Source organism: Mastomys coucha, unplaced genomic scaffold, assembly GCF_008632895.1.
Source record: "Mastomys coucha isolate ucsf_1 unplaced genomic scaffold, UCSF_Mcou_1 pScaffold16, whole genome shotgun sequence".
Classification (NCBI taxonomy): domain Eukaryota; kingdom Metazoa; phylum Chordata; class Mammalia; order Rodentia; family Muridae; genus Mastomys; species Mastomys coucha.
In genome coordinates, this window is record NW_022196898.1 from 3440131 (window position 1) to 3454676 (window position 14546).

Below are 14546 nucleotides of genomic sequence, written 5' to 3' on the forward strand. Positions count from 1 at the left end.
TGATAGCCATTTCCTGACCTCTTTTTCATGGTCCTGTTAGTAATTATTTCTTCTTCTTCTTCTTCTTCTTCTTCTTCTTCTTCTTCTTCTTCTTCTTCTTCTTCTTCTTCTTCTTCTTCTTCTTCTTCTTCTTCTTTTCTTCTCTTCTTCCTCCTTCTCCTCCTCCTTCTCTTCCTCCTCCTCTTCCTCCTCCTCCTTCCCCTTTCTCTTCTTCTTCTTTTGGTATCTTCTTCCTTTAGGGAAATGCTTAGGCAGACTGCACATGTAATAACTCAGGCCTATTGGAGTTGTGTATTATACACTGAAGATGCACAGTCAGCACCACAGGCCTTTGTCAAATGCATGGTCTGCTAAGGTTTTCTCCAGTCTTCCTTTCCTCCCTCCCTCCCTCCCCTCTCCTCACAGGTCTTCTCTGTGTAGCCTTGGCTGTCCTGGAACTTGCTATGTAGAAAAGGCTAGACTCAGACTCAGACTCCTTCTGCCTCCTGAGTGCAGGCACTAAAGGTGTGCACTACCATGCCTGGCTTGCTTTTCATTCACTTATTTAAATTTTGTTTATTCGTCGAGAACTTCATAGAATGTGTTTTGACCATTTATTTCCTTCTCCCAACTCCTTGTAGATCTACCTCCTCACTGATCCAGCTTCATATTTTCCATCTCATACCCCTTGTGCTGTGCTGTGTTGGCCAGCTACTCTTGGGTATGGGAATCTGCCCTTGAGTGCGGCAAAAATACTAGAGGTCACACTGTTTAAGAAAACTCTCTTTCCTTCAAAGACCAAAAGTACATCAGCTTAAGGCTGAGTGCTAACCTCCTCTTCTACACCGGGCTTTCTTTGGCTTAACTTTCACAAGTCTTGCCTTTAAAACACACATGTAAAAATGTTTGATGAAATCCATCCTCCTCCCTTTGGGTGTCATTAAAAAGAAACTCTTAAATAAAAAGTCTATGTTTAAGAGGAGGGAGTGAATGGGCTCTTGCTAAATGCAAGACCACAAAGACTTATGCCAAGTTCTTTCTTTATAGTTTTGGCTCTTATATTTTAGTTTTCCATCCACTCTGAGTTCATTTTTCAATATGGTGATTTTCAATAAGAGATGAAGTGGATTTATAGTTGTTCTAGCCACTTGTGAAATGATCTACTGAAGAGTCCTGGCAGCCTTATTTGCTTTTTAAACATTAACTGTGTCTAGATATGTGAGTTTACATCTGAACTCTAAATTCCATTTCAACCACAGTCCCGGTGTGTAGTAGTCCCAGTGTGTAACTTATAATTCTCTGCCTTATGATAGTGGGAAAGTTATACCCACTCAGTAAAGCTTGTACTTCCCATTTTGAATGTGACACTCCTCCTGGGCTTCGGGTATTCTGCACCTGTCAGTGTTGACAGCAGCAGCAAGCCAAGCCAGCCCCTAATCACCAGCACGTCACACTGATGCTCTACACTCATGCAGAGTGGGTAGCTCTGCAGTTCATGGTTAGGCCGATGGAACGCATTCCCATTGGGCACTGTCATTTTAGTCTGGCCTTATTAGAATGTAAGCCTAGAGTGAGCTGAACAGGGCCTATGTAGGCCCACGTGGGTGGCAATATACTGACTACTGCTGTACTGTGCTTGGTTTTAAAATTGAGATGTTTTGGCTACTGACAGTCCATTTCAGAAAGAAAGAAAAAGGCAGGTGGGATTTTCATAGGGATTCCATGATCTGGCCCCTGGGGAGTGGCAACCTTCAATCTCTAGCTCTGCCCACATGACAAGTATTCATTCTCATGAATCAAGCCACCTTTAATTAGGTTATATTTATGCAAATCAACAGTCCAAAATACAAAGCTTGGCACTCAGTAGGTCTAAGTGTTGTTCTGATTGTTGGCCTTTATAACCTGTTGTCACACGCTTCTCAGCCTACCACAGCACTTCCCAGAGATCTGTATCCTCTGTTGTACTTCCTTTCTATCAGTATTTTTTCCAAAACACATTTGCGATAAGTATAAAAACACTACAAAGACTGTTGTTGCTCCAGAAATATTTTAATATATATTAAGAAAACCAGATAACAAGAAAAAATATTTATTTCTCTTAGCAAACGAAGTGCTAAGTGCATCAATCTCTTTTTCACAGTAGAAATTATGTACAATGTAAGTTCCTGCCTTGTATTATGCTGTTTTGATAAGCACGCCATATACATTCATCGAACAGATCGACCTGGCAGATTGACACCACAATGGCTAGCGTAGTTGCTTTTGTTCTGAACAACCCGTGACTCTGAGCACAGGAGTTTGGGGGTGGACAGACTGGGTGCACACTGTACAGTGCATACCCATCCTGGCACAGGCGGCTTCCCTTGCGCAGGCGAAGCTGTCTGCACAGGAAGCCTACTTGAGGTCTTTCCCTCTTCTCTGATCCTTCAGCTGAGTGTCTATTTAAACACATACAAACCAGCACCAGGCATGAAAGGAAGTGGAGAGGGACAACAGCCTGAATTCTGCTTTCCCCGTCAATCCCATCAATACCTATTTGAGGAACAGAGACATGGGCTAGGTTCAAGAAACTTCATTACAAGGAAAGCAGAGGAATCTTCCATAAGGGAACACTCATTACCAATAACAGCTGTGGTTTAGATGTTACATAGTACTAATTTAGAACTCATCGAACTTAATCCTGCAATCTTCCATCTAACTTTTTGCCTCTATTTATAATCCCAAATCAAGGGGACCTTTAAGCTGCTATGCAGAGGCAGCTAATGGATAAGACAACATTGCTACCTACAGAGAGATACAGCAGTACAGATTCAAGTCAATATTGATTTGCCTCCATGTTAGCTGAGAATGAAAGAAATTGACCTACAACCTCATACTAGGAAAACTATTAATTCTCAATCTTCAAAATAAAGACTCATAGATTAAAAACCCAAACCACCCTTGGTGTTGTTGCCAGGCAGCAATAATCTGCAAACGCCATCGATGTCATCAAGAGAGCAGTGTCTTCACCTGCTCAGGTGACCTGTGAAGGATGCTCTCCGGATCTTTGTATGCGTTGACCGGATTCATCACGGCTGCATGCACTTCCCCATAGGCTCTGCAGACAAGCTCGGTAGACTGCTTTATAATCTGCTCCCTACGAATGAGCAAACAAAACCAGAATATAACATAAGCCCAGTAACTGTAAGAACACACATCTGAATGAAGTCATGCTCCAGCTTCATGCTGACCAGTTCCTACTAATGGGCAGTGTTTATTGTTCATTAATGTCTTCGTCATCACATGTAGCCTCCTAAGCCAGGGGTTGCATTTTACCCACTGCTTAGTCATCAGGACCAGAACAATGCCTCACATATAGATGTGCCTGGGCCTATGATGGGCTTACATCTGGTGAAACAAGCTAAAAAAAAACATGAGAGTAGGGTCAAGGAAAGGTTCATCTTTTGTACCAGTTTCTCTTGTGGGGCCTTGTACGTGTAACACCAAAAGACCAGGCTGTTCTCCAAGATATACAAACTCCCCAATACATCTCACAGTTGGAGAGTATTTTATAAATGATCCACACTGCAAATCACAGAGCAAATAGAATAATCATGGAGCTAATTTACCACGAGAAAATTGAGTGAACTGAGGATCGATCATCTTCACATTTCTGCTAACTTTTTATGTCCTTCAAAATGCTGAACACTAAGAAATCGTTTATCCAGTTACAAATGTCAAAATTTCAAAACTCTTAGTACAGATCACTAAGGAAGTGCACAGAGAAATCATTCTTATTAAAACATGTTCATGTAAACTGGTTGTATTTGAAACAGTTATTTAAAGCACTGAGCTACCAAATGAATTGCTTGCTTCTAGAATCAGGGAGCTTGTTATTCAGTACTTAGGATTCTCGTTGCCTAACAACCTTCAGCAATACCACAAGCCTACTGTTCCTAAAAATAGCTTCTTTCCACATTCAGGTTTTGAGACCACTGAGTGAGCTTTCCTAGGGTGCAATCAAATGCACACCAGGAGAGACTTGAGCAGTTAAGGGCTGTGTAGACAATACATTTTGCCTTTACTGGGGCTAGGAGTTGAAGCCAGGGTTTGCCCAGACCCTCGGTAAATTCTCTACCATTGAGTCCCGAGGACCACACAGTTCATGCTGACACTCATTCAGCTTGCTAAAGACAACATTGTCTTCTACTTGTATTGTTTCCAACCCAAAGTCATCTCCTATAAGCACAGCTCTTCCCTCTGGCTGCCCTAAGATGCTTCTCTTCTGGTAATAAGATATCATATGAAAGTGATCAAGCTTTTGATAATCTGAGGACACTGGAATGCCCTTGTGTAACTTCTCTGTTCAGGCTTTCTTAGTTTCCTGCTAAGCATGCAGATCCACATTTCGCAGTGCATCTGGAGAAAGTTCTTGCATTAATTCTTTTTGCTCATGGGCTTCCCTGCCTGGTCTTTCCTTCAGGAGAGATGAATGTTTTATTTTAAGATACTGGACTTGTCAAGTGTTGGTATAGCGGTCTTCGTAAAATTTCCTTCCTTATTCTCTCAGTGTATTGATGCTTTCCTTGAATCCATGGACACATTTCCAATGCTTGCTGTAAATATCTGCTAATTCTACAAGCATCAGTTATGGGTTTGTTTCTATTAATGGATCATTTTTCTTTTGGGGGTTCACGGTTTCCTGTCCCTAAGCAGTTCTGGGGTGTTCCCACAATTCTGGATGGACACATATCTTCATGTATGACAGATACTACCAGTCATCCTTCAAAGCAGTGAGCTCTGCTAGGAAGGCAGTGCGCTGAGTTCAAGATTAGCATGGTATTTACTGTGAGGCTCAGGACCGAGGCATTCCATCATCCCATCTTTAACCTACTTCCTGAGGTCTCCTGAGTACTGTCTAGGAGATAGTTGTTTTTCTGCAGATAAGTTTCCAGAAGTTATTCCTTCTATCATGCTTCTTTTCCTTTACTTAATTAAAAACTTGTTTAGTTTTGTTTATACAGGTTATTTGTTTATACAGATAATGAATATAGTTGCTAGTTCCAAGAAAAACACATCCCATTTCCTTCAAATCAAATAAACAAAACAACCCCCACAAAACAAATACCAAGTATTTCACTAAGTCCATGCTTTTACATTTAATAATTATAAGAAGAAATCTGAACCTAAAACAAAATAGCTCTTAAACCATATATACACTCCTACATGTTCATTTAGAAACATACATGCTTCCCCTGTTTCTTACGTTCCTTATAGAATGTATTCTGATACTGGCAGAGTCATAAGTCAGGTTACTATGATGCTCAAGATGAACACTGGAGTCTGGCATCAAAGAGTAACATCTTTCTAATTTAGCCAAAGGGAAAAAGGAAAACGTCTTTAAAAGCATTTATTTTTCTATTTCTCCCCCTATGTTCAAGACTTCTTGGTCCTGTAAATATGCTTAATAGTTTCCTTCAAGACCATATGTCCAATCAAACTGTCTGTTGAAAGATAGAGGACTCACTGCTGTAGCCCCGCCTCCTTGCCGCCTCACTCAGAAGCCCCACCTCTTTTTCACCTCACTGCTGGAGCTCCAGCCTCAGGAAACAGATCATCAGTGTGCTCTTTCTGACATAGCATCCTTTCAGAAGTTTGCAGTGTTTATTCAAATCGGTGGCTATTTCCTACATTCTTAATAAAAATGTTGCTCTAAGTTTAAGTGACATTTCAGGCTATCATTTCCACAAAGGTAGAAGGATGTGGTTTAACCCTTAATCACTAGTATGGTGCATTGCAAGAATTTAATTCTTACCTAGTAGAGTAGAAAGGAAAATGTAAATTTAGTATTGCCCAATCTCTTAGTTGTAGAGAACTGTATTAGTTTTTTTCTTAAAACCAAGGATGTCAAGCTACAGAATGCCTTGTTACTTGTAACTGTACTATTATAGTGTCTTAGATGAATCTAAATGTAGTTTCTTTGTCTTGAACTCACTGTCAATAAACAGGATGGCTCGACATGACTTTTCTCCTTGTCCTGGTGAGAAAACAGTACATACTCAGTGGAAACCATAGGGAAGTTGTGAACTCTTCCAAGGTTGGTGACTGGCTTCTCTGCACTCTCTCTTACACTGGGCAGTGGCAAGCTGTGCTCTGTCGCCATGCTAGTGTGGACCCATGTATGCTATGTTCCAAACTATGATGTTCAGATCCACTAACTGAATTGTAACTTCAGATGAGTTCACCAGGCTGTATCCCCACTCTGAATTAAGGAGACATGTACAACATTTAAAAGTTTTAAATCTACAGAAAACCAGATGCAAAGCCGACCATAAGACGGTCATTTACACTGCAAAATACATATGACATGATCCAAATTATCAACATTGCCTTGACTTGCTTACAATATATAGGAATTTGGTATCATGTCTATTTGACTTCAATTGTAGTCAGAGCAACTTAAAATCATTAGCAGAAGAAGATTACATATTAATGAGAGATGTTGAAGGGAATATAGGCAAGGAGAAAGTATGACTAAGGCTAATTCTTTGGGGTACTAAGGCAGGAAAACCACTGAAGACTATAGAACTTCAATGGCAATTAACCCAGTCTTAAAAAAATCACTTAGTTTTACAAAAAATATCTAATATTTAAAAATGCCTTCTCTTCCCCATCTCCTAGGAGCAGACACTTACTTCACTGTGGCACTGAGCAGGGAGCTCAGCTGCGGCATCAGGAGGTGGTCTGGGGCCGAGAGGTAGCGATCAAACTGAGCCTGAGCGAAGAATGGACAAGAAATAAATGTATGGATGGCTAAGGAGCTACCAAAGACCAGCTCCTCGGGAGCGTTAAAACTTCAGAAAATCCCCATCACGACTGGCTAGGGATATGTGTTCAAATGAGCATTTCTTAAGACACTGTAACATCCTAAAATGCCTATCTTAAACTCATATGCACCAGGGTTTGAAAAGGTTGGCAGAGTATAGTGAAGAGAGAGTGTAAGTTAACATACAACTTTCATTGTGTCTGTGTGTGTGTGTGTACACATGTTTGTGGGTACCTCTGTATATGTGTGTGTGTGTGTGTGTGTGTGTGTGTGTGTGTGTCTGTGTCTGTGAATACAGAGGGCAGACGACAATTTTGGGTACTGCTCTTCATTCACCTTTTTTTCCACTAAGCCAGAGTGTCTAGTAGCCTAGAACTTGTCAAGTGGCCTAGGCTGGCCAGTGAGCCCCGAGGATCGCTGCTCGCTCTTCCTCCCCTCCCCAGCACTTGGGATTCCAGGCATGCGCCACCACACCCGGCTTTGTAAGTGGGTGCTAGGGACCAAGCTCGGGCTCTCAGACTTGTGTGGCAAGCACTTTACTGACTGTACCATCCCTGAACCTTATAAATATCTTTCCAAGAAAGTTAGGTCTTTTAAAGTGAATCCTAAATCTACTCATTGTCATTAGAAATTTAATTTTAACATGAATTTTTCTCGAGATTCCAGTCTCCAGTACAATTTTTACTTTAGTATATACTAAATATATATATACATATGCTCTTTCTATGCGAGGTTGTTTTTTTTTTTTTACCATGACATAATGTACCCTACGCATTTCACTTAGGGCTCTAAATTGTAGACTCTCCAACAGCAACCCTGCCAGTCCCCCGCCTCCTCTGCGGCGTTGTTAGCACACGTCTATTAGTTACTTTACTCTTGGAATATGGCTGCGATGGATGACGTCAATTGTCTGCTTGGCAGGCCCTGGAATCACCTGGGCAGGAGTCTCAATGATGATTGTCTAAATTAGGCAGGTGTGGGCATGCATGTTAGAACTCTTAGCTGGGTTAACTGTGAGAAGACCCACACTGACTCTGGGCAATACCATTTCACAGGGTGGGGCCAAATGAACAGCAGAGAGGGGCTGAATATGTACATGCACTGCTCTCTCCTGACTATGGACTGCATCTGGCCAGCTGTTTCAAACCCATCAAAGTAGACAGTACCTTTAACTGTGAGTTAAAACAAACCCTTTCTCCATTAACTTGATTTTATCAGAGTAACAGTTAAAGAAACTAAGACAGGAATATCGAGGGCATCTCTGGTATCAGAACTGTTCATCGGTGTTCATCCGTTTTGTTAGCGATCACCTGAAGAACTCAGGACAGATGACAACCGCAGCAGGCGAGCCTCCAGGCTCTCGAAGCTGCCTTCCTGGGGGAATGGAACTAAGGAGTTATAGCAACCATGAACTGTGAAATGCAGAATTTCACTTATGAGTGCAGGGCTACATGACTTACTAGTCATGCACAGAACATACATGCACATCTATGACATATGCCTAGAACAAGCTTACAGAAAGGTATGCTGCCCAAAGTGGTACTCATCCTGAAAGGAAGGAATAAATTCCTGCATGTGTGCTAGAGACTGTGTATGTGTGTATTAGTATATGGATGGGTGTGTATGTGCTGGAGAGTGTGTATGTATTAGTATATGGATGTGTGTGTGTGTGGAAGTGGGCATGAATGTATAGGTGTGTCAATGACTGAATGTGTGAATTTGAGTATGTATTGGTATATATCGATGTGTATAACCTTTTATTTGTACATACATGAGACTATCAATGTATGTTTAAGTGCATATGAGTGTATGTGTGAGTGTGGATATGTTTATCAGTGTGAATATGCTTGAGTATGTGTATACCTGTGTGAGTATATGAATGTATGTATTTGTGAGTTTGTGTATGGGTGTGTTCATGTGTGTGACTGTGTCTGAGTGTGCATGTGAATGTGTGTATGTGTGCACGCTGTGCAGTGCTAGGGACTGAACAAAGAACTGCGTGCATGCAAGGCAAGCACCCTAGTACTGCTGCGACTGGAGCTGCTCACTTGACAAACATACAAGGAGGCTTCAGGAGTCGCCTGCAGAGGGGCAGCATACTAAAGCCAGAGACCCTAGTTCAGCTATCCTGTCAGGAAAGACACAGGTTAGAGCAGGAACCAGAGTACGACAGAGTCTGCACTTCACGGCCTCACTTTACAGCTCTCAGCACTCCTGCTGCTCCGCCAGATTAGGAACCAAACTCTGAAAACAGAGAAATCCTAAACTATGCTGGTGACATGGCTGAGGCCCGATGGAAGATTCCAGGACATGGTAAATCCTGAGAGAGCTCATGTGCTCCAACTAGGACATCATCAGCACACAGTCAGCCATAGGCAGCGCCGCCTAAGGAAATCCCACTTGAAATGTTTTGTTACGCACTTACCATTGCAGCCTTCAGTGCCACAGAATCGAGGTTGGGCATATTGGCTAAAGAGCCCTGGAAGAAAGTTATAAAAATGGTTCATTACAAAATTGCCGGAGTTCAGAAAGTCACATAGTTGTTTCCAAAGAAAAGTGGCTTCTTGTAACCGTAGTAAGAGTAGGCTTGTAACTGAAGAGCAAGGCACAAGTTATCAACAACAGAAATGCCACCTCCTTTGAGATATACTCAGAGCAAGGAAAGTGATAAGCACTTGGAGGTACTGGAGAGGTATGGAGGCTGCGGCCAGGTGTGAAGCCCACAGTCAGGTGTGGAGGCTGAGGCCAGGTGTGAGACTGCAGTGAGGTGTGGAGGCCGCAGTCAGGTGTGGAGGCCGGAGGCCAGGTGTGGAGACTGCAGTAAGGTGTGGAGGCCGCAGTCAGGTGTGGAGGCCGGAGGCCAGGTGTGGAGACTGCAGTAAGGTGTGGAGGCCGCAGTCAGGTGTGGAGGCTGTGGCCCCCTAAGCGAACAGAGAACAGTGAAGAAGTGGTTGCCCTGTCAATCCACTTCAGCAAAGTGCAAGGACAAAAGCTGCTAATTCTTTGCTTTTCAAGGCAGGACGCTACTTTGTGTTAGGGTTTCCCATCACTCCAGGACCTATTAGCACTGCGGTTCTGGAAGATTATTTCAATCAGAACATTTTTCTGGACATGTGTGCATGTCCTGCTAAGTTAGATGGAAGATGATATTACCTGTCTAGCAATCCATACATTCATTTGGCTGAAAATGAGACTTCAAAAATCCATCAGGATGAATACTGTATATATTTTGTCATACCAATTTCTCTGTCTTCACATCTTGTGACACTAATTCCTAAATATTCTCATTACTTCTCACCAAGAATTATTCTCATTCTCAGGCGCTCTCCTAACCCTGACAGTCACTGTGCTTAGCCTGTCTCAGCGCAGGCCATGCACACAGAAGACAGCTAATCAATAGCAGGGCCACAACTAAAATCTAGAGGCTACCTCCAGAAGCCACCCCCGAGCTGCCCCTTTGCCAGGTCAAGTGGTACTCACCTGATCAGGTCTATGCTGCTGTAAAGTATTGTAGATGTAGCTCAAGCCAACTCTAGTTAAAACATAAGAGGCTTGCTCGTTGATAAGAGTGTCCAGATGGGCTTCAATCTAGAATGAAGCGCAGCAGAAGAGGAGCTTTAGAGGATATCAGTGAGAGCAGAGCACACTGGGGCGGGAGGCCATCATGGACCTGACAGGCAGCCTCCATCCGAGACAGCTACTGCTTCCCTCAGTTACAGCCAAGGGCAGTTCTAGGGCTGGCCACTTCTAGGGCTGGCTGCTAGCTAAGAAAATGGGCTGCTTCTCAGCTGACTCAAAAGCAGAACTCCGAAGTCATCACAACCATGTAAAATAAATAACTCAGGGAAAACAAGGGGTTGAAGGCTACATCCCGAGCCTCCCTCCCTTCCCTGGACCCCCAATCTCTGAAGAACCTTGGTGGGAATCGGTGCTGCAGCTGAGAAATGGGGCACCTTCAGGAAAGCTCCCCAGTAAAAAGAAGCTGCTCTTCCCATCTGCCAGGTTCCCCCTTCCCTTACAGACCACCAAGCACCCCCAGTTTTACCAATCTGCCAACTACACAGAGCACCACCAACTCCCATCTTTGCCCTCTGTCAAAGCCTGCCTAGTTCAGGCAACTGCAGCCCCAGCACCTCTACTGTCAAGAAGCCTTCTACATTCTTCTTTTTCATGTAAATACCCAAGGAAGTACAATTAAGAGTCCTTATTTCTTGGATTTACTGAAAACCTAAGAAAAATAACTCGTTCAAATGTAAGCGTTTAATGGAAGTGAAAAAGAGGACAGTTAATGCTGACAGCCAAGTCAGTGAGCTGAAGAAAAAAAAAGAGAGAAAGTATCAAAGAAACAGGACAAAGAGACTCAGAGTAAACTGGAGAAGAGACCCATGATATAAAATGAAATAAAGATAGGATCTCCAGAGTGTAAGACAGTAACACATGGAGAGATGACAGATAGACAGACAGACAGAGAGACAGAACAGAGTGAAAAGTTTGAATCTTTGAACTGAAATGGCTCTCAAATGTCTATGATGGGAATAATCGGAGAAAAGAAATACCCAGTATATTCTGGAGAAGTATGTGAACTCAAAGAAGAATCCTTTCAGGCTTCTGGGTGGACAGACCTGGCTCCTCTGAACAGGAGGCTCAGACTTCCCTGGTCTGAGCAGCGGTGCTGGGTGACAGTGGGACATGAGTGAGGCGACTAGTGGAATCTGGAGCCTCAGTCCACCCAACAACATAAACTGTAGCTGGAGGACCCCATGAACCACAGTCTAGCTCCACTCCTGTAGATCTCTAGAAGTATGTGTGCAGAGTCTAGTGAGCGCATCACATGTGGCAGGGAGAATACAGACTCTTGACAAACTGACAAACTCCATCTAACAGATATGGAACTTTGTGCCATGTGAAAAACATACAGAACTCCGAGGACAAGCATGCAACTGCTGGTAATGCAAAATAATGAAAAATAGATCTGAGACAAGTGGCAGAGATTTGGGGTTGACTTAATGATAAAAATGCAAAACATGTTATGAAGTATGGAAATAAAAATTACTCAAGATAGGAAATTAATCGTTCTCCCTTATATGGCTCAGTTATCAGCACTGAAAAGAGGAGAGGCTCCTCAGAAGGCAATCTCCTTCCTCAGACTGTAGTGTAGGTCAAGAAGGCCAAGATGACCATGAGACAGGAGGACGAGGTCGTGAGGGGAGGGACATGGAGAGAGAAATAGAAGACACAGATGAGCAGGAGGGGTTGAGTGTGAAGAAAGCAGACAGCGGGGGATGGGGTGGGGAGCAATGGAGAGTAAGGAGAGGACAGTGACCATGCATGCATGCAGATGCCATCCTCAGGCCCATTGTCTGTATGCTAAACTAAAAAGTATTAAAAACTCGAGCCTGTCCAAAACCTTAAGTGGCACACACACACCAGAATTTAGAGCTGCCAATGTACATTCCAAAAGAAGTAAGTATACAAATAGGTGAATGGGAGACGCTAGTTCACAACTGTGCCTTTGTACAACAAACTCCAACCTTATTGAGATATTATTGATCATCCTCAAGTATTCTTAAAAGAATTAGAAATTAGACAATTTACATGTATCAAAAGCTACTTCTCAGAAAAACACAAAGCAACAAATCAAACTTACTATATTCACTACCAAAGTGTTCGTGCTGTTAGTAACAGAACATTCGGGGTCTCTGCTTCAGCCTTGTTCCCTTGAACACTGCACCTACCAGTCGGAGCATCAGTACCAGAGCCTGAGCCTTAGGTAACTCACAGACGGCTGTGACTCAGCCATCGTTCAGCCTTTGAGAGACACCAGCTGGCTTATGGGAACAGTGACTGTTGGACAATCCATAGTGTTCTGCCTGATACAGCGTCTGCCCTCTGTAACACCTGCTGCACATAGTGCACAGCCAGAGAAACACAGCACCCCACGTAACACTGCATCTGCATAGCACTGAACGTTCACATCAATCAGAGCGCGTCCTGACACCGTCCCGACACCGTCCGCACTATGAGCTCATCAAGTTCCTCAACCTTCTCACATTCTGGCATCTCGAGCATGCATGCATGTATGTTCACATCCTTTGGATAGACTACCTTAAGGAATTCATGGAGTTAGGTCATTTGTCAAAAGCTGGCATGGTGAAAAAGCAAAATCACAGCGAATCCACTTTCTAGCAAAACTCACCTGAAACTGAAGCATTTCTAGGCGCCTGTCCGTGAATTCGAACAGAGCCAGCGTGGTCTTCATCATGTACAGTGAATTGACCATGAACGTGGCCATGTCAGCTGTGCCTAGATTGCTGGCTGACACTGTACACATCTGGAGGAGAGGATCCAGGACACAGGACAAAACCTGCAAATGACAAGGAAATGCATTCTTTATTTCTTAGTCAGGAAATGGTCCTGGATGTACAGCCTTTCATTTAAGTGCAAAACTAACTGGAAGATAGCCATTAACTTATAAAAAAGTACATGAAGAAAAGATTTAATAACAAAACCAGACAGCTTAAAAATGAGCACCGCCAAATTACCTTTGAAATCAAGAACTGATTTAATATTGAAGAAAAATCAACACTGAAGGGATTGTCAAATTACACAGCCACTCAAACCAACGTTTGACAGAGTGTAAGACAGAGGCGAGCAGGCAATCAAGAACTTACAAACTACCTGCACAAAGTCAGCCTGCCGAGCATCCAAGGGGACGACTGAAGAATCATGTGACGCCAGAACATCCCGCAGCAAAGTGAGGGTCTGACTCAGGGCAGAACTGGGTCCGAGGTCTGGTGGTGGGAGCTCAACCTGAACAAAAAGAGCAGTTTCCTCACTGCCTGTGTACTCTCCAGGAAGTGCGAAGCATGGAGGGCTCAGACAGAAATGCAAATGTAATGTAATGCCATGTCTAACATATTACAGACTCACAAGTTACCAACAGCTGGTTTTGAAGGGTGTCACTGAGGGCCACAAGGTTTAGTCAGCCCATCCAGAGCTACTATCACCACTTTCTATGTTAAAGCTCAAGATCTTATGAGAAAAGCTGGTATTTCCTTGAATTGTAGAATTGTACTTGTTACATATTGAAAAATAACTCAGTTTATTTTGGTTTTAGTCAAAGTTTGAGAATAAATAAATCCACACAGCAGCACAGGCCCCAATGGTGCCACGCACACTTTGCATGACAGCAGTATTTGAGGCGAAGACTTCAAGGAAGTCAGTCTCCTGCCCCTGCAATGTCTCCTGGCACACCTAACTCAGAGGTAGCCCAGATATGTCCTTGTGAATTCCTGTGCTAGGTGCCCACCAAGATATAATTTATTAACATATAGCCAAAATTGGACATTGCTCTCTGACCTACACCAATGTTCCAACATGTTAGCCAAACCCTGTCTTGGAATTTACCCACCCAGATTAATTGCCTCCAGCATTGTGGGTAGGGCATTGAAGCTTATAGAATGGGAGACTTATCCCAGGGCAAGGTCAAGTAAAATCCTCATTCTCAGTCAAGTACTGCAGCTGAACCACTCCTAGGAATTAGCAGGAGACTCGTCGGTACACGCCCAAAAGATTAGCATAGTGGGCGTTTTATGTAGGATGGGTGGGACCTTGAGCCAAGAATGTGAGTGTGTGAGTATGTGTGTGTGTGTGTGTGTGTGTCAGCTTGGAGCAGTCTGCAGTCTGCATTGAGGATTCGAGATTCAAGCCTCTATCCTCCTGGCTGTCGTACCTGCAACACCCCCCACCCCCCCCACCCCCC

At 43.3% G+C, this 14546-nt stretch overlaps 1 protein-coding gene across 1 annotated transcript in view; it reads right to left on the bottom strand.

Annotated features, from left to right (window-relative positions):
* Positions 1-2009: 2009 nt before the first annotated feature.
* Positions 2010-14546, bottom strand: part of Cog6 (component of oligomeric golgi complex 6) — a 37626-nt gene continuing 25089 nt past the window's right edge. The window contains exons 14-19 of the mRNA XM_031376219.1: positions 13463-13594; positions 12981-13148; positions 10265-10372; positions 9210-9263; positions 6654-6733; positions 2010-3115 (exon numbers count right to left, since the gene is read on the bottom strand). Coding sequence (XP_031232079.1) covers positions 2968-3115; positions 6654-6733; positions 9210-9263; positions 10265-10372; positions 12981-13148; positions 13463-13594 — 690 coding nt within the window. The 3' untranslated portion in view covers positions 2010-2967. The remainder of the gene's footprint in view (positions 3116-6653; positions 6734-9209; positions 9264-10264; positions 10373-12980; positions 13149-13462; positions 13595-14546) is intronic.